Raw genomic sequence first — 24,670 nt, 5'->3', positions numbered from 1 at the left:
TAAACTGTGTCACCTATTACAGTATTTAAAAGTGTGAAAGCCTTTTTCTCATTTCGTTGGTTGAAGTTTTGGGGTATCTGATATCAGAGTGACAAACGGTTTTATCATGGGACAGCTAAGTTCACAACCAAACAAAGTGTTTGATATGGAGTGTACACAAACCCTGTGTAAAACTCAAATGCACCACCAACACGACAGAGAAACATCCTCATCGGATTGATGAGATTCCTGAGATTGATGGAGGAAGAGAGCAGAAAAGTGGAAGAGCTTCTGGAAGTGGCCCACTCTCCACTTTCTTTGCCACAGAGCTGTTGCAGGCGTTATGAATTTGGCCACAAGCTGGGCGAAGGAGGATTTGGCTTTGTGTATGAAGGGACTCGATGCAAGGATGGACTTTAGGTTTATTGTTTTTTTTACTAACAAAAATTACCATATCTTTTTGGCATGATATGACAGACCTCTGTGCAAATGCCTAATTGTTGATTCATCAGGTGGCTGTGAAATTTTCAGTGAAGACGCCAAACATGCCATATATCAAAGTAGTGAGTAGGCTGCGCTCTCTGCGTTACTGCTTCTCAGTCACTGTTTTGAATTTATAACATCTTATACTCATGTAAATCACAGACTACAAATGCCCTGACATTGATGGCCAATAAGGGCCAAAGCGTTCCTGAGATAATTAAAATGCTGGACTGGCTGGATGACACAGATGACTACATCATGGTCATAGAGAGGCGCTTGCCTTGCATGGACTTTTTTAAGTTTAATGGAGCCCCACGGAGGAAGCCTTGCCGAGATGAGAGCACGACATGGTATGCGGCAGGTCATTCGTCATGCCACTAACATTTGTTGCGAGCGTAGTGTATTTCCATCGGGACATCAAACTGGAGAACCTGCTGGTGAACCAGGCCACTATGAAGGTCAAATTGATTGACTTTGGGTGCTGTGCGCTCATGAAGAAATCTGCCTTCAAAGTCTTCAGTGGTATGTGTTATGAACCGCTTAGTTAATTAGCTCACAGAAACATAGTCAACATGCAGTGGAAATGTATTAACCATCAGACAACATCTCTTTCCTCCAGGCACAAAAGCGTACTCTCCTCCAGAGTTCAAATTCAACAGTGGGTACCAAGCAAAGCCATCAACGGTGTAGTCACTAGGGATCCTCCCGTTTGAAATGGTGTGCAGGGATTATTACACACCCCACGATCTGTGCATGATCAGTGCAAACATCTGGACCAGTCCTGTCCTGTCACAAGGTGAGATCTTTGAATTACAAATCATACAAAAAAGACTAATAGATTCAAAGAGAGCAGGTGTAAAGTAAATGCGGCAGTGCACCGTGATGTGCTTCCTGGTTGTCTGCTGTTGCTGGTATGTTTCCTCCCAGTCTGGCATAGGACCTTCTCCCTGGCCTGGACTGAGGCTTGTCTCCAAAGCCAGTCTCATCACAGGTGTAGATAAGCTGTGGCTTGTCTTCCAAACTGTGCTTCACACAGAGGGCCTCATTCAAGTTAAAAAAAAACCTTCAATGACCTCCGACTCTGTCCAGGGAATCTGCCGTCTGTGAAGTCCGTCTTGCTTCTGTCTTCACTTCTTCAATTGCCTTCTCTAACATCTCCTTTGGGCACTTCTTTTTCTTTCGCTTTACTGACTTTCCTTTGAAATTAACATATGTTATATAACATTATATCTTAATCATGTAACATCAAGTTATATAATTACAAAACTGTGAATATAAACAACTTATAAACAATTATTTGATGTATGAAATCGTATTAAATGTGTATACTATCTTTGTGTTTAACTTGAAGTCAAAAAACTTACCTTTTTATTAAAAGTTGGCTATGAAATAACATCACAATCAATTGAGTTATAGTTAATGTTTAATTAGTTAAAGAATGGCCATGTAAAATGTTAAAATATATTCATGTCACGTTAACTTGTGAATAAAACATCATCACAGCACGCAGACGCGCCCGCGATTGATGATTAAAAGAATTCCCATTTCAAAGCATTTCTTCAACAACAGGTTATATATTTAACAATTTGTGATAAAATAATATTAATTTCATAAAGACTGTAATACTGCGAGAAGTATAAATTAAATCGAAATGTACATTTTCGCTGCTCTAGTTGTCTCCCCACCCAAGCTGCAGCCTGAAGTGTCCGAGAAGGCCGAGGCCAGGCCAGGCCCAGGCAGGCGCAGTACTCATGAGGGTCGGGCAGGTCGATCGGGCCCGCACAAATCTGGCAAAGGGTAGCCATCGGATGCGAGGAAGAAAAAGGTTACTAGTCCTCTGGTGCAACTTCAACGATTTGTCTCTGTCTTGATCGGGGGTGAAAGAGGGATAAATGAATATGACACAAATATATAGTTTATGTGTGACCTGAAGTATTTATTAAGTGATAGGCGGTAAAAGGTTATCTGTATCGTTGTTTACGGAACATGGTTACTCTACGTTACCAGGTAAGCTGGGTAACTAAGTTTATTAAACTCAGTCACAATATGTGTACATTCATATGAAAACGGCTTTGTTAATGAGTTGAAAGTTAACTGTTAACGTTACTAATTATTGGGCCTAACGTTACGTGAATCACGTAAATATTCTCAATTCAAAATGGCCAAATTAGACTTTTTTTTAACCAAGTTTATTGGTTTGCTTCCCTGACTATTTTCGTCGTCGTTTAATATTTCTGTTCTAAAACATGGTCAAATATAAAATGTTTAGTTTGGCTACTTAGGCACTTTATGACCGTTAACGTTATGATGGGATGAAACGGATGATTTCGCGCTCAGCAGCTTCCGTGAACATGAAGACCGCCTACTTTGATTTGATTGGTCATCTCAAATATTTTGACATTGAAGAACGATAGAAGGTCGGTTATCTTGGCCGGCCCAGCAATGTCTACCTCGGTGATAAATACAAGTAACGTTAACGTTAAAGTTATAAATTATCTTAAAGTATATACAGTTTTTCCTGATTCAGTTGCAGAGTTTCCCAAACCATTCATTCAGTTATTTAAAGACACAAGGTGATTGTGTTTTAGAAAATGCATCCTAACACTGTTAGAGAGCTGGAAAGTCATCGACTTAGTTTTTATAGCCTGCAATTGCACAGAATTACAGTTCACAACGGTAGTCCGAAGTACTTGAGCGAGCTCTTAACACACATTATAGGACCTTCACGTTTATCTGATCTCAAAATTCTGTCCAGTTGACAATACCTAGAATATCGAAATCTACTGCTGCTGGCGGTATCCTTTTTCTATTTAGCAACCTAAACTCCACAACACATGATGTAGTCAGCCGAATCCGGGCCGTATCCAGATCAGATGGTGGACCTGCGCCTAGAGACGACCACAACACATGGTGTTTTATTTTTTATTTTTTTTTTATTCATTTAGCTGACGCTTTTATCCAAAGCGAATTACAATTGCTATATTTCAAAGGTCGCACGCCTCTGGAGCAACTAGGAGTTAAGTGTCTTGCTCAGGGACACATTGGTGTCTCATAGTGGATTCGAACCCGGGTCTCTCACACCAAAGGCTTGTGTCTTATCCACTGCGCCATCACCACCCCATACGTAGTCAGCCGTACCGGGCCATATGAAGATCAGATGGTGGACCTGCCCCTAGAGACGACCACAACACCTGATGTAGTCAGCCGGATCCAGGCCGTATCCAGATCAGATGGAGGACCTGTGCACGACACTACCACAACAGCATTCCCTGAAATGACAGCAGAGATGGTGTCAACGAGACTCTCGTTGAAGGCCTCATCGAAACAACAGCCATCGGCACTGATCCTCAACAAACTCGTCTCCATACGTGCGTCATGACTCCTATCTTCAACCAGATGTAACTGGATAATATTCTGAATGTTCCACTTCAATCTTACTTCTGACCTATAATGCTGCCTGAATCATTATCATACACTGGTCATTTTTTGGCCAGAGGAGAATTGGCCCCCCAACTGAGCCTGGTTTTTCGCCTTGTCGCCATTGGCTTTTGGCTTGCTTAGTTGGGGATATTTAATTTAATATTCAACAATAATATTGATCTGCCTGCATTGACACCATTATATGAGAACTGAACTGAGCTAAACGATTACATAACGGTTTTCTCCAGAGCGATATAAATGAACTAATTAATAACTTTTTTATAACAACTCAACTTACTTAAGCTGGACTGTGACGCAATTTTTTTCTGGAAACAAACTTTGTTGCATTATTTTCCTGTTATCACTGTAAAGCTGCTTTGAAAAAATCTGGATTGTAAAAAGTGCTATATAAATAAATGTGACTTGACTAAGCTACTTTAGATGAGGGCAATTTCCCTATACTCCGTGTACAGCCAACTGCACGTTCTACACCCTCAAACTCATGATTGTCAAATTTATTTGTAGCAAAAAAAAAAACAAAAAAAAAATCCATGTAGCCTACATGATTTTTTTGCAGAACTGAGACCTGACTGCCTAAAGGAGGTAAAGTTAGATAGTCTTTTTCTGTCAAAAGACCAAAAAACTCTATAGTACTGTATACTGTAATAAAATTTGCCAGAAGTTGCACAGAGCTGAATTATTTTTACTGTAGCTACTGTAATTGACAGTATACTGTATTGTGTTGTGTACGGTGTTCATATTCAATTCTTTGGTATTTGAACTTTTCTAGTTCTTTTCATCTACTGTAAGAACACTTTACAGTAGTGTAATGAAAATAAAAATTTCTTAAAGCTCATTGTATTTTACGGTAACTGCAGTTCAGTTTCATATCGTATATACTGTAACAATAGACCTTAAGCTGCAAAATTAGTCTTACATCCTAAAAAGATTAATTGATTACATTAGTGTTCAATGGGCAGTGTATTTGTCTAAAATAGGCCTATTTGATTTAAATGACAGTTTGAGGTTTGTAGCTACAAGGTGGTATAATAAGATTACATAGTTAGTTGTAAGGAAATGGTGAATTGTTTCATTAAATGTATTTTTTCCCAATTGAGATGTGTATCCAAGTGAAATGGCTTCTTAAATGAGAAAAACAACTGTAGGCCGGGAGATGATTTTGTCCAGCAGGAAATGATTGGATCATGTGGTCGTGGGCATCACAGGAACTCCCCTTTGCTGGTTTGAATCTTACCTCACAGTAGTACTGCTAAGTAAATCCATAATCCTGTCTCAAGGCAACAGAACACTTTTCAAAACAACCGGCTTGCGTTAGATTATCAGTATTTACATGGCTTTGTGAAATATTTGATCATGACTGTCAAGTGAAGGATTGTGGTGGTTTTGCCATTCTCTTGAAGATAAAATAATTTCAACTCAATTCCATTCACTTATATTTTTATTAGTCTGGTAGCCATTTAATAAGAGGGTCAGCGTATAGCCAGCCAATCATCATCAAAAAAATAAAATACAATACAATTCCAGGACAACCCCTGCACTTAGTGATGGGGTCCTGATCACCCTGCAGGAGTTTATGTTGTGATGAATGGCTGACTGGACATCATCCTCTTACATACAGAACATAATGTGATGTTACTTCCAACACAATAAAAATACAAATCATTTTCGAAAGAGTAGATTTTAAAGAAAAAAAGCCCCCAAAAAAAGCCAAGCAAACACATTAGGTTCACATTAAAAACAAGTTACAGTTGCTCTAAAGACAATTCAAGAACAGTTTATTTGCATCGCAACATCATATATTTTAGATAACAATTATATTTATTTCTCAATATATATATTTGTTTATTTTTATATAAAACTCTGTGTCTGCATAGGTACTATAAAGACATCTCTTTGATGTTTACTTTCCTGAGATCTATTTTTGGGGGAGCAACTTTATCTTGACTGAAATGAATTTTTCATTACTCAGGTGGGTTTTTGTGTGTGTTTTTTTAAATGGACTGGCCCTTTAAAGACAACATTTTTGATTACCATGGCAAACCCATTTCACTATAGAGGAACATTTGAAAATGGGCTAAGGAAAATAAACTTGATATTTTATGCAACTTTGTCTATCAAGTAAATGGGATTAAAATGTTTTGCAGTGTCGAGTCAATTTATAGATCAGTATTTCTGAAATCTAAATTGGAAAGTGGCTGAAAATATGAAAGCTAACACTAGACTTTGGTATTACTACTGGACAAACCTCCGCTGTTTAAGGCACAGGAAGAGGAAATGACAATGGCTCAGGTAAAATGAAGAAACTAAAGTAGGGTGGACTGATACTTATGGTGTGTGGCTGGTGAGAATCAGCCACAGTGACACTAGGCCTATAGCAAGCTAATGTATATTTTAGCTTCTTTATATCTCTGGAATTGCACAAGCAAGATGAACAGGATTAAAAAAGATTAACCAAATTTCTTCAGTTCCCCCAAACCAAATGGTCATCGGCGTATACATTTCGAAAATTAATTTTGTTTTTCACCACTTGAATTTTTTTTTAAACTTTAGTCATTCTAGGCTGTTTGTCTGAGTTGTTGGGTGTGGCTCGGGCTCATAAAGACTAACACACGAGCACAAAATCCAAACTATACAAAACATGGATATTCTGAGTAAAGTTTCATCAATTTTCAAAGCTAGGAAATGCTTTAACTGAAGTTGGGGAGAAACAAGACTACTTTAATATTAACCAAGCGAACCAGGACTACCTTTTTGGTAAACAATGAGGGGCCAAGCCACAACACAATGGAAACAAACTACAAAAGTTTTTCGGCCACCATAAAGGGGTGGGTTAAACATTCAGGTTAACAGTTTAAGCGTCTGTGAAATATATTGGTACAGTAAAAACTTTGGTTTTGTTAGTCCATTAACTATAAATTAAATATAAAGCCTATATGTTAACTTTAACACAGCCTTTATGGTGGCTGAGGAACTGTGCTGCGAAATTGGCTGATTGTGCAATATGTGGCTCTGTGTATTCACCCATATGGGAAGTTCAAGGGTTCATAAAAAAGATTAGTACAGTAAAAACTGAATATTTAGATTTCGTTAGGCCATTATTCCTAGAATTAAGCACTTGTGAAAGATTTAATGCACACTCTGTTGTGGCTGAGAAACGGCACTTTGTAATGGGCTGATAGGCAATAGGACAGCTCAATGTGTATTGTACCTCATGGGAAGTCTTAAGTGTTTAAGTCTTAAGAGCACTTCCATTGTGTTGTCACTTGATTCCATTCTGTTGTAGCTTGATTCCACTGTGTTAACTTCTGTTTGCTTTTTACATTTTGTGCACCACTGGCCCACCATAGAAAAGACACAGCTGTATAGCATTCTAATTGGAGGTGGACAAATTGAGAAGACTGAATACTGACAGCTAAATGTCTTCAATGTGCCAACCGTCTGTCTGGAGATTTGATCAAGTCGTTTTTTTATAAGTGACTATAACGTAGAAGGTCAAGGGTAATGAAAGTGGAAAACCCACATTGGGCTAGTAATGCAGCCACTCATATCCAGCCAAATAAAAGTCTACATTGTGAAGTCCACAATGTGTATCACTGTATATGACATGATATTCTGTTTTTTGCTGGTTAATGATAGGAAATTACACATCAAAGTATAATAAAAATGCAAAGGCAGATAGACATCCAATAATCAGCTTTGACAAACATAACATTTCACATTTGTTAAGATAAGAATATGGAATGCAACCATAAAGTGTTTGTGTAGTTGGGATGAGAGATCACAGGGTTAAAGGTCATGACTGTTGTCCACTCCATTGGGTTTCCATGGGCTGTCGAAGGAACTCCTCCACCTGCCGGGCCATGTCCATGGTCTCATCCAGATCGAATTCACCTTCAGTGTCTAACATGGATTCATTCCTTGAGACACACACAGCAATCATGCAATCAGACAATCATAGCTGCAAGAACGTATTTTGAGCAAGGGTGGCTGTGAAAATAAGAGGGGGTGGGGTCCATGGACCAAGAGAAACTGCGCAGAGCTACAGGACTAGAGTGATGCGCGATGACTGACAGGACAATGGCGGAGGCAAAAGCGCGAGAGAACTTTTGTTCATAAAAGTTCTCTTCGGTTAAAGGGATAGTTCACCCAAAAATTAAAATTCTGTCATCCTTTACTCACCCTTAATTTGTACAAAATCTGTATTAATTTCTTTCTTCTGATGAACACAAAAGATGTTCTGAAGAATATGGGTAACCAAACAGTTGATGGGACCCATTGACTTACATGGTATGAAGAAAACAATGTCCCAAGGGTGTCCCATCAACTGATTACCGGCATTCTTCAAAAAAAAAAATTGTGTTCAACAGAAGAAAGAAACTGTTTTTCATACAGGTTTGTAAAAACTTGAGGGTGAGTAAATGATGACAGAATTTGTTTATTAATCGGTAGGAAAATCGGCACATCCCTAGCGTACAGCCTAGACGCTTTAGTAAAATGTTGATAAATGACTAAAATGCGAGATTAGTTGCTGTTGAGGGACAAACAGACTCTCGCTCTTTTTCTGCTCTCTCTTTGCAATGACTAGAACATCTTGTTAACTGTTAATGTTGGCTATAGAATTATGTTACAGGTTCAAGTCATGAATGTTTGCAATGAATTCTAATGAATAGATGAATTAATAAAATATTTTTACTCTTTTTTTTTTTTGTTAAAACAATTTTATTTATCTTTAACACCCCCACCTAATTTGTTCTTGGGCTCCACGGCAGGGGAGCACCACTGCAGCACCCTCAGCACCCCTACTTCCCGCGGTACTGCATACAATCATGCAATCGTGTTATTGGAGAGAATGACACTAATAGCATGGGGGAAATTAATATTTTTTAAAGGTTTCTTAGAACTTACATTGATGGATAGATTGTGAAGTTATGATGTTGATTGACGGTGGGCGATGCTGCATGCTCCATGAAGGAATTCCCGGAAGACGGTTCAGGATTGGGTGAAGAAAACCTGAGAAGGAAAAGAAAACAACCAGGTCATTTAACCTAAGGTCTGTATTAACATTTGATGTCTTGCTCAAGCCATTTCTTGTAATATACTGAGAAATTGTAATGCTTCTGGTATATGCGTTTAAATACACATTATAATAAAATGGGTCCATAAAAGGGCTGCTCGACTATGGCACAAATCATGATTATTTTGGTCCATATTGAGATCACGATTATTTAACAGAATTGGTGGGGGGTGGGGGGCAAATGACCAAAATCTTATATCACAACATGAGTAAGTGTATTTGACAATGATAAATATCATGATATAATTAATTTTATGTTGGAAATAAGGTTTCCAACTACACTGTAAGGTTTGAAATTTCATAATTCTACCATATGTAAAACTCATACTAGTCCTACTAATATAAAACTTTTTCAAACAATTGTTGAAGTAAACAGTCAGTAACAAAAATTGCAAACAATAAGAAATATAACAGAACAAAGATGCTAATGTACTAAACAGCCCTTTAATTTTTGATAGTGCATTAGGTAATATCTAACAGAAGAAATAAAACAGAAATTGAATACAGTAATCAAATATAATAATAAAACAATTCACAGGCTTCATTGTATGAATAAAACGTATGTTGATTCTATAATAGGCTGCTGTCAGACCTAAAGGACAAATCCAATATATTGTATCCAATAAGCACATTAGATTTTATCTTAAATGTTTATGTTCACTTAAGATATAACCAAATGTGCTTAAATAAATACATGCAAAGTTGGCATTTTTAAATATTTTGGGGTGTGCAGTATATAACTATTTAGGTGCATAACAAGGACCATAAGAAAAGCTGGTTGTCAGTGTGGAAGTACCTAAACATGGACTATTTTACATATTCATTAAACTTTTACACCCTCAGAATGGGTCGCTTCCCCTTAATGCTATTCCCCTTAACAGGACTCCTTCACCTGAATTCTAATCACATGTGGACTATTTAAGCACTGAGCATGCTGTCTTGTTCTGCCCATGCAAATATTACAGAGGTTTTTTGGTTTTTTTGGGGTTTTTTTAACCTTCGACTGATGATTACCTGTACTGTGACTTTTGGATTCAGTAAAAAAAAAAAAAAAAAAAAGTCATTTTGGTGCAACATAAATATAGAGCATTTCCTCTGTTCTGTAGATAATGCTTATTTGACAGCATTATCTGCTTCTTCATTTCCAAAGATCCCACATAATGTGCAAATTTCACATTCAAGAGATGAAAATTTGATCAGTCTGTTCACAATTGTTGGGTCATCTGTTTTAACAGATCCCAGTGTTTACAGTGATGTTTTTAAGTCAGATTTTTTTTAAGTTGTGGTGCACTCAATGGCAGCATTAGAGCACCAGCTTCTGAGGTGAAAATGTTTTGGTCAGGAATACATATACCCTGACATAGTTTCCTTGTTGCAAAGGCAGCAGATACAGTATTTCATAATATATCAATTTGGATAAATTGGCATATAAAGTGGGAAAATTTCTCTAATGTCTAGAAAATGCTTACGATAATCATGGGAATTTGATTCGGATTGTTTTTGACTTTTTGTAAAAAAGAAAATAAATACTCACTCAACCTTCACCACCTGCTTGATCTCTGGTTTGACATATCCATCCCCCACTGCTTTTGCTGGAAAAGCAAGATCATGTTCATTAAAGACTTGCTACTGGAAAGCCTTACATTCACAAGCATTTTTCATCTAGACAGAGAATTATTCTGATACTGGTCCCCCTCCCCAACACTGCACATTTTGTAAGTCTCCCTAATTAAGCACTCCTGATTAGAGCGAAAATATCATTTTTTCACTACATGAATAGTGTAATAGAATGTAGTAAATTCTCTGTAGATAATTTGCCTGTAGTTTAGTGCGTTACACACATCCACAATGGGAGTCACATATTCTGACTTGCATGGTTCAAGTTCACTTGTGCATTTGCATCCTTTTGTGCACTTGTAAGTTCTAGTTAATGTACTGTATATCTCTGAATAATCTCATATAGGATGCATTTTCGTGAGTTTATTATCCTGCTAATCAAGTGCAACAAGTTTAATGGTGTTCATTTGCTCCTCAGCTTACGAAGCTCAGCTGGCAATGCCCTACATTATTTGAATATGATTGGAATATTTGAAAAAAATATAATGATAATAAATTATACACGCAAAGATTGCACCCTTTATTAACGTTAAAACTGTCATTTCAGTTCAGCACAAACTCACTGGCTTGGTTCCCCTCACTCCCCTTATCTGTGACGTTGCCTACATTGCACAATACATTTTTAAAAATAAAACGTTTACATAATGTTCATAATTTGTTGGTTATAATAAAAGGATTTGTGAGTGTGCAGAACTTGCACCACCGTTTTGAGTGGATTCTGACTCACACTAACTCAGATTCACACACTCAACAGACATGTCTGTGATTGTCTCCAAAGCTCAGCACTGAAAAAACATGTAAATGGAAACTTGTCGCTCTTAATAGAATGGGCATGCAAATATGCATGGAAGTTTTTGAAAGCAGCTGCTTATCAGTAGGTACCAAATTTAGTCATACTACCATTATTGCAGAAGTCGGATCTACACTAAGTAATTGTCTCTGCTAAGTAATTGTAACTATGCTAAATATCAATCATAACATTTATGATACATTGGCAAAAGGCGGCATGCATACAGTTTGGAGGTGTGCAGTAACGGGAGAAGACTTCCTCTTTGGGCTGGTTGGGATAGAGGAGGAGCAGATGGTTCAGATCACTGATCCGATCGGCCAGAGAGCGGATGGAGAAATCTTTAGTAGTAAAGGGCATCAGGTTCCACACCATCCTTTCTCCTGCACAACGAAAGACTCATACTCAGTATGATGGATGCTGGTTAGTCACGTATTTCCGTTCAGCTATGACCCACGTTTGGCTGCATGCAACTGAGTTCTGATGAATATTGTCTTTACTAACCATTTACTGTGTTTCTTACCTGCTTTGTTCGGGTTTTCTGCAACCCATGCAATGGTGATGCCTCCGATTTCAGAGTCACTGAAGCGCAGGAGGAACGTGCCGTTTGGTTTGGACATCAACATGTCCTGAGCTTGCTGCTTGTTAAGAAAACCCAGAATCGCTCTGCAGATGAACATACAACATTGTACCATATGTACTTATTACTGACTTATTACTGAAGTGTGTTGAATCAGTCTTTACCCATCATTCCAGTGAGACTTCAGGTGTCTTTTCATTAGCTCAATGACTCCATCAAACCACTGCCAGAATGTGAAGTTCCTGCCTGGCAAACTCTCCTGTCAACACAAAAACAGCCAAGACTGGATATTGCATTGCATTCATTTAATGTTCTGAGAAAAAAACTAAAGTAATGGCTCTAAAGTGAGACAACGCATAATGGAAATGTTGGAAAGTCTTATTTATATTGGCAGCTCTAGTGGCCCGCCAGTTTATTCTGTATCACCACAGTTTAATCTCTCCCACCAGTTTAATAATAAACCAAAAATATTTTTACACTTACTCACAACAACATAAAAGGTCTCTAACGTTGAGTTTTGCACCATTGCTTCGGCAAAGCATTTGTCAACTGAAATAAAATCTAAAGCACGATATAGCTCCTATGTCCATACCAAATCACAAAAGGCTGTGATTTAATGAAATAACTACATAGTCTGTTGCACTGCGAATTTCAAAGCGAAGCGTGCACTTTGCTCGCACGATCAGCTCGTGATCTGGTGATTTCCGGGCATGCCCCCATACCCCACCAGAGGGACCGAGGTCCATCCCAATAGTCTCACAAAATCCTATGGAAACACTAATGCATGTCTCTAAAATGCTATTTATTAAAACTAAACTCTGCTTCAGTGTGTTGCAACATTATTATGATTCTCTGCTCATTTAGAGTCCCACATGACCAAAAGGCTGCATCAGACGATTCAATTGATTCCGTCTGAATCTTTCAGTCTGATTTGCCAACCATTGAAAATAATCAATTTAAAGAACAACATCTTCAGGTGATAAGCATGTACAGACACTTTTTTGTGTATTAGTGATGGTTACCCTATTGAACTGAGACCAGGTGATGGTCATGTTGCAGTAGTCCTCAGGGTTATTGCTGGAGCTGCTGAAGGCTTTCTGAGCAAGGAACACCAGATTGTCTTCTGACAGGCCTCTGTCGCTCTGAACCTCTGATTTATATTTCATGTTCAGAGCCTCACACAACTGCGGCCACAGCACCTTATCAGGCACAACGAACGGCACTCGACCCTAAGGAGACATAATGAAGAACCTAATGAGCACATGTGCATTGTGTTGTGAACACTGTAGTGTGTGGCAAAGCACAAATGTTTCACTTTATTGCATTTTGGTCATGTAAAAGGATTTAAATACATTTCCACGACAAACAACAGTGTGGATGCAAGGGCTGGGTTGGACCTTCATTTTTTTGAACCGAGATCTTTTAATCTATGCTGATTTCAGTTGGTGCGTGAACAAAACTTCACTAAACATTATTTGTAGCGCCTCCCATCCAATAATTGCAATAAGCTTTGCGCTTTGATAATTCTGATTTGAAACAAATCTGTCTGAGCTTTCAAATTCTGTCAATTTTATAATGGAATTCAAACAATAAATTTCAAAAGCTTCTTAGTTAACTAGACAAAATAACCCTAGAGAAGAACGTCTTGCAAAATATATGCACTATATTACATATTCACTGTATTTTTACTTAAGTTGTTTTCATGACAGACTTATTCAAACATACATTAAATGAAGACAACATGTTATTACAGCCACCATATAAATGTTTATATTTCAACAACAAATTTCAGTTAAGGTAAAAATAAATAAATAAATAATAATAATAATATATATTATATATATATATATTTATTTATTTTGGTGCATCACTAAAAGATACCATTGATGATGTTTCAACTGAGAACAGTACATTTCATTTAAATATGCAAACAATATGTAAATGATGTGTCCTAACCGGCTCAGAGAAAGCATTATCCCACAATACTGTCGCTGTAGCGTTATTGTCTTGACTCCCATGAACGATGACCACAACAGGCAGGGATAATGTCTGCACAACAGAGAAACAAAAAGGAACAAATGTATTAATGATACAATGTTGAATAAGAATGAATGAATATGACAAGATTTGTGTTTTAGTTAAATATTTTACCTTCACGTGAAACACAAGTTCATTTCCTCCCACACTGAACTGAGACTCAAACAGAACCGTAAACTTCTCTTCAGTCACTGACTCCGCCCCACGGCGATCTGAACGCTTAATACGCTTTAGAGACTGCAGACAAGAGGAAAAAGAGTCATAAAAAAAATTATCATTAAAAAAATAATAATAATAGGTTTGATTCATCAAAACATCCACTGAATCAAATAACAGGAGGTCAAAAAAATAAATTAATTAAATATTAGTCTTGTTGATCTATTAATTATTCTGAAATGGAGGCAAGCTCTGGAAAACAATGCAATGCAATACAATGATGATTGACAGATGAACATTCTTCAAAAGTCTGGTGTATCATATCTTTGAAATAGAAAAAAATTGATGTATGGATAATCAAGTTAACCTAAGATGCTCATGAAATATTACTAATAACATGTTACCTTGTAATACATAAAAAAAAAAAAAAAAAAGTGTATACACCTGTTAGATTCCCAGGTCCGTTTGGACCCTGTGGAACGTAAGCTTATAACAATCATAACTTAAATTCCCCCTGTGGTGATAATCAAGCGTTTAATGTTGTTTATATGTCCAAGTGGTGTTTTTAATATGATTTAAGACAAACCATGTTCAAATTCAGTCAACACCATTGCTAAGTATTTTCTCCTTAAAACTGCAGTGAACCAAAGACAGTCTCAACTGGTGTAAGTGGCGGGGGGCAACTTTGCATCTTCATAGAACTGCGTATACTAAATGAGGCAAGGGTGTAGTTACATTCAAGCTAGTTTATGGCATGACTTAACATTTTTCCAAAGAAAAAAAAACTTTAAACATGTCATTTGTGTGATCAAAGATGAGTTTTAAGGGATAAAATGATTGAATACAGGGGGACTTTATTTTTCAAATAAAACCATATTGCCTTTCAGCAATGTTTTGATCATATTGATAATTGAGGCTTTTGCGTATCAAACATGATGCAGTAGGCTTTATAGGGTTAACAGCATTTTGTGGTGCGTGCAAACACACTCAATGTGTAACATGAAGCATTTAAGCGCAGTTTACCATGGTCCTGAAGTGTGCGCTCAAGGTGCCAGTGGTTTGGTGATACTCCATCACACAGTTGTTGTTCAGAATCTCTCCACTGCTGTCACTTCAGTATAAAGAAAAGACAAACAAGAAATGTAAACATGCTGGAACAAAACAGTGTTTCTCAATAGGCCTTCGTGGAGATGTCCATAAAACTGTATAATATGGTAGACATCTGTGTTTCAGATGCACGTGCTGTATGCGATACGCGACTACAGTTGCAGTGTGGTGTCTAGGGATGTGCCAAGATGGTGAACTGTTTTGACTGGTCATCCAACAATCATCTAGTCAAATGGTTTAATATTATGGTGGTGCAGAGATACAAATTCTCAAAAAATTAATAGATGCAGCATCTCAGAGAGTACTTTACCAGACAGTTCTACACTGTTCATTAGAATCAAAAATCAATCATGAGATGATCAAACTGAACTATACGTGACTTATCCAGATGCCTGTACCACAAAGCTAGTTAAACAAACTCAGGGTTACAGGATTGCTTTCGAGTAACCCTCTTTTTCAAAGAAATGGAAGGTGGATTAAGAATGTCGTTCAATTCAAGAGATATGGACAACGGAATATTATGGGAAATAAAAAAAAGTTGTTTTCCAAATGTGCATCTGCAGTTGTCTTACCATTTTCCCCTTGAAAATAAAAATTTCGTATCATATGAAGTAGGCTACTTTTCACTTTTTTTTAATTTTTTTATGATAGGTCCACTCTTGTATCAGTTTTATCCTCCATGTCGCGTGATAGCTGTGCTAGCCTTTTATGGCTGTTATATGTAAATCTACCAAAGAATTCTATTTTAAATTAAATTTGAACCGTTATGATTATTCTCGGCCAGTGTTACGTTATGTGTATTTTTATATTTTGTCAACCGTTTCTGTGTTTCTTCTTTTGTCTCCTGTCTTTTGAGTTATCAGATCGCTGCTGATTTGCCAATTGTGGCACTGCCTGTCAGCGGTTATTGGACGCTCAGCAGGCGGTCCGCTGCACAAAAGGGAGCTGCTGCGACTCCGGGCTGGTTGCACTGTTCCAGAAGCTAGACCAAAACGGTTTTATCGTACTTTGAGTTTTTTTTTGACTCGTTTGACTTATTTAGAATGTGGTAGTAATGTACTTATATGAATATGAGTAGGGGTGGATATGTAGGCTATGTATAGCTGCATGGGAATGTTACTGTTTTTATTTTATGAATATTTTTATGTTTGCATTGGCGTCCTTGTGTGTGGTGTATAGTGAAGCCAAAGACAAATGTCCACTTGTGGACAATAAAGGAACTAAACTAAACTACTTGTTTGAAACCTAGTTATTCAGTGTTTTTTTTGTGAGAGTATAGATAAGGTTTATTGTATTTTCTTTTCTTTATGATAGGTTAGTTACGTTGCCGTTTAATTTCGTTAGATTGGTTGTGTTTGTTATTTTGGGCCTTGGGTCTCAGATGAAAAATATCACTTTATTGATTATTTATTTTTTTGTTTAACAAATCATAACACTTTATTGTTACTTTCTTTTGTTTGGGCTGTGGATCTCTTCAATGAATTCCACCATTTTATTTTTACTTCCTTCAGCTATTTACAAAAAAAATCATCTTCTAAGTGTTTTCCCTGGTCCTTTTGGACTGATGGCTTGATGGAAGCCTTTAGATATTATTTATTTATTTAATACATCTTACCCCTAGCGGACATAATAAAATAGGGGCTCCGCCACAGTAATGTTTGAAATATTTTGGACAATGTGGCCCCCTACCCCAAATGAGATAAAGCAACACGTGCTAAATCTCTTCCATGTTAACTTTTAGTCAAAGCCAGGTTAAGACTATTATGTAAGTTGCTTGTTATTTATTTCTAAAGCTTAAAAAAAAACAAAAAAAAAAAAAACCTTACTTGCGGGTGTTCTCATTCTTGAGTAATGCCTTGGCCTGCTGTTCGCTGATGATTGTGGCCTTAACCTGAGGAGGATTCATGTGGACGTTGAGTTTTCCACCGACCAGCAAGCGAACCGTCGCCGAAAATTTTGTCTGAGTCTTCAGCACTTGAGGAGGCTGTTTCTCAATAATAAATGTGCTGCAGAGAGACCAGAAGAAAAGACACTGCTTAAAACACTGCTTCTCTAAGAGAGACAATAGTGTCCAATGACGGCAGCGACTGCTCATGCACCTGGTGACGAGTGCTGATATGACATCTGTGACAGTAGCGTTGAGTTCAGTGAGAAGTTCTTCTGTGGGTCCAGGTATGGGCAGCTGCTGTGTCAGGTGTTCAACTCGACGAATCTGCTGTCTGTTTTGCCAGATCATATCAGCCAACTTCTCACACCTGCATTCACAAAACAAGAACATAAAATACTGTTCAAGAGGAACCTGTATAAAGCAATGTAGCGCATGCACATCTCACACAAACAACTGTATCGCAGCGAATCCACTCTTCTGTGCTTCTTTGTTATCATTCAGCGGCTGATCAAACAGGCTGACATAACTGTTAAACTCACCTGATTGATTACCTGTTGGATGACACTCAAAAATGGAAAACTAAAACCAGTAATGCTCAACGTAAGATTTTGCTATTTTTTTATATTGCGGTATGTAAATATATATGTCCAGTGCAGTAAAGTTATTGACATGTCATAATGATAAAGAAACATGCATCAATGAGATAAAGTGTGCTTGAAGCTAATAATAGCAGACATCCCAAGTCTCCCGGAAGTTCAGGGAGTCTCCCGCATATTGATAGCGGCTCCCTGATGCCCGCAAATTAGTTCAAATCTCCCGGAATCTAGAGCTCGCTCCAAACCGTGTAGCGCGCGCACGACAGAAGGGGAGAGAGAGAGAGCGCGAGAACTTTCGTGTGTGTGCAAATGTGCGTGTGTGCCTCTTGAAGCGTGTGTTAACCCCTCTCCCCGTCAACAAAACTGAACAATCCCCCCCCCCCCCCCTCCATCCCATTCCATTCCATACAAAGTTCTCAATGCTTCGGTTTGCAGGTAAAGACCCTAATTATGCTATACATAATATACACTGTTAGTGTGGTGGGGTCTATTTTGAGTCTTGTTAGTGGTATTAACTAGCGATTTTTATTTTTACTTTTTCTATGCCCCATACACTAACGTTATAAGCTAATCTGTGGTTAAACTAAAACTAAAGATAAAACTGGGTACATTCGATTATCATGAAAACGCATCCCAGAGAACGGTCGACTCGGTACCAAAGTTTTATTTAGCCCTAGGTTTATTTTTGGCCGGAATTGTCCTTTAACAGGTTTTTATAATTTCGTTCTTTCCTCACATTTAAGTTTGTGATTGTTAGTCAAAGTAAGGCAAGTCAAGTATATTTGTAGTTGTAGTCAGTAATTAATGTTTCTAGTGTTATAATGTTAAACGTTATGTTTTATTTACCCGATAGTTTACAGTCTTTATGTATCTAAAAATGAAATTCAACTTTATACCAATGTGACATATCTTGTGACTTGTATTCAGATGAATTTTTCCTGGAATCTATGGTAATATATATTGATTTGCACTTTGATAAAAATATTCCAATAGATGGCAAAAAACAAATGGGCTGCTTTTGTGTATGGTGTGGCCTTAAGGTTTGTATAAGGGTACTTTATATTAATTAGCTTATAAAAAAGAAAAACAAGCCTACAGTACCCCCTCAGTAAATATGTGTGAGTGTGTGTATATTCTGCATCAGTACCAAGCTTGCAGTATGTCCAGTCCTCCCTCTGATGGTCCTCCATTTCCTGCAAGCTGCTGTCGTCTCTTCCACTGGATCAGTTCATCATCCACAATCACGGTTTGCTGTTTTCTCAACAGAGCTAGTGTTCTCTGATGCTTCTCCGCCAATTCCTATACACAAGCACACATTATATTATTCAACTGCTGGAAAACATTTGTGTAGTAAGTAAAAAAAGATATGTGTATCTTTGGGTTTGAGTGTACCTGTCTGTATTTCTGTAAGGTGTTGGCCTCTCGTGTGAGCCAGGCCTCTAGCGTGGACTTCCTGCTCTGCAGACCGGACTCTCTCTGAACACGCTCGGCTGGAGGAAGGCTGGCCAAGCTACTCATCTGTGCTACTCGACAGATAAAACCTCAATGAATCGGTTAAAAATACAAACTGCAGTTCAATGAGTACTCAAAAGCGTTCCCAGAAAGCCCTGTGTAGGATATGACATGTCTTTGTCATTTTGCTCAGATCGACTCACTCAGCTTGAGTTCAATCAAAAGAAATTATGTCGTTGACAGCGTGAACAACATAAATAGCCTACGGGAGTAAAGTGTACACCAACTACATACTGCATATTAACTTGATTAAAAAAAAGGAACGGCATTCTGTTGTTTCCTGTAAATTAACCATAACAATCTGACATTAATTGCAATCCTGAATTGATTAATTAGCAGATGTTATAACTCCATTACCTGCACCGATGCATCGTACTATAGTAGATAAGCACGCAGTTACTTACATTGCTGTATGGAAAAGACCCCCAGAGCTCACTGAACTGCAAGTTCCATATTAATGCATAATCAGGTAACACTTTATTTTACAGTGTCCTTGTAACATGTTGTTACTATAGTGATAACTATAAATTATGGATACTGTAATTACATGTACATGTAGGGAAGTACATGTAGTTGATTAATATTACTCAGTATTTAAATGGAGAACTACACTGTAACAAGGACACCTTAAAATAAAATGTAACCCATAAATGTGTCTACTGTGTAGTTGTAAATTGCTCTGTAATTAAACTAGATTTGAGACTTGATAATCACTTTAATGTAACCATTAGGCTGTTTTAACTTGCTGAGTCTCCAAGAGATCAAATATATTCTCTCTATATCTGTAGACATCGATGGGATGTACTCTATTTAATATTTAGTCTAAAAAGGTTTTGCTTGCAGAATCAAGCTCCAGCGTTGTTGTGGTGTAATATAGAAAAACGCTAAATGATATGTGCAGAATGAGATGAGATGAGACCTATATGTTCATACCCTGTATCCTCAAGCTCTCCTGGTATTGAATGATGAAGTATTCTTGACTGTGCTGCAGCTTGCGGAGGTCGTTGTCTGTGTCCTGCGTCATGACACGCAGCTCCTCAAATGTCTGGTTGATCTGCTGGTATCTCTGAGGGGTCCCGTCCACCGGACCCGAACCCGGACTGCTGGCCTGATCACCACAAACATACAAAATATCATTCAATTGTCACATACCAATCATTACATCCTCAGTGTAGATCAACAACCAAAGAAACTGCGTGTGTGACTTACATTGGATGCTTCCTGTACAAGTCTTTGCTCAGTGTACAGAATGTGTTTGACACACCGCACAAGCTCCAAAGGGCAAGGGTCATACGAGCTCTACAAAACATATGATCATCAAAATCACATCATCGTGGGTTTGAACTCAATTCATCAGAGGAACAAATCTTTTGAAATAAAACATGCGATTGACCTCAATTCTCAATCATTAAGATCAGATTCCAAATGGACATACAAATAATCGGATTTGGACTGACAGTATGAACAGTCAAAGAGCCTTTGAAGCCACTTCATACTCATCATTTCGTATAATTTAGAGGAAAATTAAACGAAATAATGATTATTTCTAAAGAAATATGAACTAAACCGTGTGAATACAGCAATATTTCTCCAAATGTGAATAGTATTAGACTACAAGCCCAAATGGATGTTGGGAAACAAAGCCCTATGATCACAAATAAACTGGCGCAGATGTGATTAAATAACTACATCTTATTATTCTATTCGAAATAAAGTTACTTGTTTTATTGTGGTATTGTGAGCGCTGAGTAAACATGATGGTTATTGTAGTTCTAGATTAAATGTGAGAATAAACGGATTCAGTATTCCTCAAAATGAATAAAAACACTGAAATGCAAACTCAATTTAAAAAATACTGCAATAATTAAAAAATACAAATATATTATATGTATTCAATCTCACTTTATCAACCAATGTCTTTGCTGCTGATCTGCTGATGTTCCAATTCAACCATAATAATAAGCAAAATTGACTTCAGATAAGCATCACATTTGTTCCTTTTTTTTTTTGTAAAATAATTTCAGAAATTAAATTCTCTCCCTGTCCCCTATACTTTTTCACAAGGAAAGCAACCAAGAAACACTAATGTTTCATCCTTGTCGGGTTTGCCTCATATACCTGCAACTGGTTCTCATACCTTCAGCTGTGTGGCATAATGGCCCAGTTTGATCTTCAGCAAGAAGCCATCTTCACCCATCTGATGCTCTGCCTTCCTCTGCAGCTCCTGGATCAGACCTTCCAGCAGACGCTTGGCTTTAAAATCGTCCAGCTGGTTCTCCAGGTCGATGGCATCCCTGCAAATGACATAAAAGTGATTCAGTCCATATCATGCCCTGCTACTCCCTCCGAACCTGGACACGCTGATCGGATAACATTCCGATCAGAAGCGGGTTTACACTTGTCTTTTCAATGTGTATGTGGACAACATCCGGATATACAGGTTGCATGTTAATGCCAAGTGTAAACGCAGCCTCACATACATAGATTTTAGCTTTTAGGGGAGGAGACACTCACCACGGCTGAGCCTCCAGCCACTGTGCCAGGTAGTGCCGCACCTCAATGGGAAAGTGCTGCCCATAGAGAGATTGCATCTGATGCAAGGCGTCCCCCTGCAGCTGTTGCGCCTGAATCCACAGCGCCATACCTGGCTCTGGACAGATAAACAGAGATGTGCAATTGCAACGTTAAGAATAGTATAAAAACTGTATACAACAATGAAATAAGCTCGACTTGACTCTTCTGTTTGACTAATGAACCGAAAGAAATATCTTGTTCTTGACTGTGCAGTTGTGCCTGGAGCATAAAACTAATGTACGTGTTCCACATTTCAGTTGTATCATTTGTCATGACGCAATGAAACACACTGAATTGTGTGGGCGTCATTTTTGGCCAAGTGGTCATACCAGTCTTGCATTCATTATCCCCAGCCTATAATTCAATAAATCACTATGTGGCAAGTGTAATTAGCTATATTATTATTAAAATGTTTATTTGTGTGTTTTAGTGAAAATGTCGAAATGGAAGGAGCTGTCCTCTGAAACCAATAGTTATTGTTAAATTCTGAATCTGACTAATCAGTTTTAGATATTGCTCATGTGCAGGATGTGAGTGGTCATAATGCCCACAGAATAACCATAAGAAGAATATGGGTAACCAAACAGTTGATGGTCAGTTCCATATACTATGGAAGTCAAAGGGATCCCATCAACTGTTTGGTTACCTACATTCATCAAAATATCTACTTTTGTGTTCAGCAGAAGAACGAAATTCATACAGGTTTGGAACAACTTGAGGGTGAGTAAATGATAAAAGAATTTTCATTTTCATTAAAACATATCAAAAATCATATATTGGGTTTTAGTTGAGGAAACCAGGGTGATGCAAACTTCCAGGCTGGCCTTACAATAATAATGTGTCATCACCGCAGCACTCTTTACACTCACAATATGCACATGGTTAATTTTTCTGCCCTTTTGTGTAAAAAACATCTGAAATTCTGTCAGTGCTATCAATCAATATTTAAAAACTATAGCTTATGTCACTACAGTCTCAAGAAATGGAATGTCTAGAAAATGTACTCTATAGGATACAATGTTTTTGTCAAAGGACATCCAGGTATTCTATGCATAAAGAAAATGTCCACAGATTTTGTACAATATACTGCAGAGACAATCAAAGTTTTTGTTTAAAACGGCCTTAAAGTTATACATTCTGTAGAAATAGATCAGTATGGCATTACACTACATCTCATATGTTTTTGCCTTAACATGCTGCATGTGCCCTAAAGAGTGCCATAATATTATTGACGAACCATGTAAAAACAACGATACACGAGTATGATAATCATTTAGTACCATTACTTTATTATATAATAACATCACTGCATCATGGTAAATCACATGTAAGTTACTATTCCTGACGACAATAACGGGTATTTAGGTTGCCAGATAAATAAGATTTGAGATACACGCATTAATAAAACTAATATTACTTTGTTCTTTGAAAAATGTATTTGTTCGTATTGCTGTTTTTGAAGCAGACTATATTATATTAGCACATACAATTAGCATCAACACAAACCTGTGGCTTTAACCTCAAGACCAAAGTTAACTGGAAGACAACAGGCAAACTGAAATTAAATTTCCCAGAAATTATGTTGTACAATATTTAACACTACACAACACATTTATTTTCGATTATGACTTTGTGGGCTCGTGGGTTGTTTAGTTAGCATTTGAAGTTAGCATTGGCAGCTAGCATTAGCTAAACCTTAAGGATCAAACATACAAACACAATTGTTTCAAAGTGTCGCGTTAACATCAGACAGTATACCTGTGCCATGAACGATTTAAAAGGGTATTAGAGTCCGGAAACATGGTGAATTATCACCCACGGGAGCAGTTTAACATCTGTTAAGCTAACCAGTAAAAGTACTTCAGAAAGCAGCTCAGAGCTGTCACATGAGAACAACTGAATAATAAAGGTGATAAAACAAGTGCTCACACCATTAAAGGAGACCTGCAGCAGAAAGATGTGATGATGACTTGTGGATATTCAAAGTTTGACAGCGTTTATCCATCCATGAGCTCCACTGCACAAAAAATACAAGTACTACAGCAACTCTGGAGTGTTGCAGGTATGACATCACTTTGTAGGCCAAAACGCGGAAAAGAGTAAACATTTTAGAACTTCCTGTTCCATCGTCACAAAGTCAATTGGATTTTTGTTAAATGGCTGAAATAAGTTCTGTGGTGAACACAAGCTTTACACTTTACACATAAAATACACCCACTCGTGATTTTTAAGCTGTTAACTTACGTGTCTTGAAAAGGGCGGTTGCTAACAAGTGGCTAAATGGGACTACAGAGGCTGTCGAGGAGATTAAACGTCATCATGCCGGTAAACTCCGTTTATAAAATAATCTAACTCAAACTTTCTGGGAAAACGTTTTGTGATGAGTTGTAGTAGCCTATTTTAAATTGTAATAATATTTCACAATATTACTGTTTTTACTGTATTTTTGATCAAATATGCAGAAGAGAAATCTTTCAAAAATCTTTCTGACCGCAGGGGGAGCTAATTCTCGACCTGTCACACGACCAGTGACGTTATATGCGCCTGTCACTCGTCCAGTCACCGTTATATGTGCCTGCCACTCGACCAGTCACCGTTATATGCGCCTGCCACTCGTCCAGTCACCGTTATGCGCCTGTCACTCGTCCAGTCACCGTTATATGCGCCTGCCACTCGACCAGTCACCGTTATATGCGCCTGCCACTCGACCAGTCACCGTTATATGCGCCTGCCACTCCACTAGTCCTGCCACTCGACCAGTCACGGATATATGTGTAGGTGTACACACAGAATGTGCACATATTTTTTGACATGTAGCCCCTACGATAACATGAAGAAA

General features: G+C 37.8%; 1 protein-coding gene across 4 annotated transcripts; it reads right to left on the bottom strand.

Annotated features, from left to right (window-relative positions):
* Window positions 1-5,323: 5,323 nt before the first annotated feature.
* stat5b (signal transducer and activator of transcription 5b) lies at window positions 5,324-24,119 on the bottom strand. Of its 4 annotated transcripts, none has more exons than XM_077205862.1 (20): window positions 23,763-24,119; window positions 21,772-21,907; window positions 21,395-21,551; window positions 20,467-20,556; window positions 20,191-20,365; window positions 19,138-19,268; window positions 18,893-19,044; window positions 17,361-17,516; window positions 17,088-17,267; window positions 15,178-15,265; window positions 14,113-14,235; window positions 13,918-14,010; window positions 12,984-13,190; window positions 12,126-12,220; window positions 11,905-12,047; window positions 11,609-11,764; window positions 10,512-10,569; window positions 8,809-8,913; window positions 8,646-8,717; window positions 5,324-7,820 (listed from the first exon to the last, which is right to left on the bottom strand). In XM_077205862.1, the coding sequence occupies exons 2-20, from the start codon at window positions 21,897-21,899 to the stop codon at window positions 7,697-7,699; spliced, it is 2,433 nt and encodes an 810-aa protein (XP_077061977.1). In that variant the 5' UTR covers window positions 21,900-21,907; window positions 23,763-24,119; the 3' UTR covers window positions 5,324-7,696. The 4 variants fall into 4 exon arrangements, with proteins under 4 accessions (XP_077061977.1, XP_077061976.1, XP_077061979.1 ...); XM_077205861.1 differs by having other exon boundaries at window positions 15,178-15,268; window positions 23,763-23,887; XM_077205864.1 differs by lacking the exon at window positions 8,646-8,717 and having other exon boundaries at window positions 23,763-23,903.
* Between the last annotated feature and the right edge of the window lie 551 nt (window positions 24,120-24,670).

Source organism: Siphateles boraxobius, unplaced genomic scaffold (assembly GCF_051911475.1).
Source record: "Siphateles boraxobius isolate OS27281-9 unplaced genomic scaffold, OSU_SipBor_1 55, whole genome shotgun sequence".
Classification (NCBI taxonomy): Eukaryota; Metazoa; Chordata; class Actinopteri; order Cypriniformes; family Leuciscidae; genus Siphateles; species Siphateles boraxobius.
Note: the sequence above shows the minus strand (reverse complement) of the source record. Positions and strands in the feature narration are given on the sequence as shown.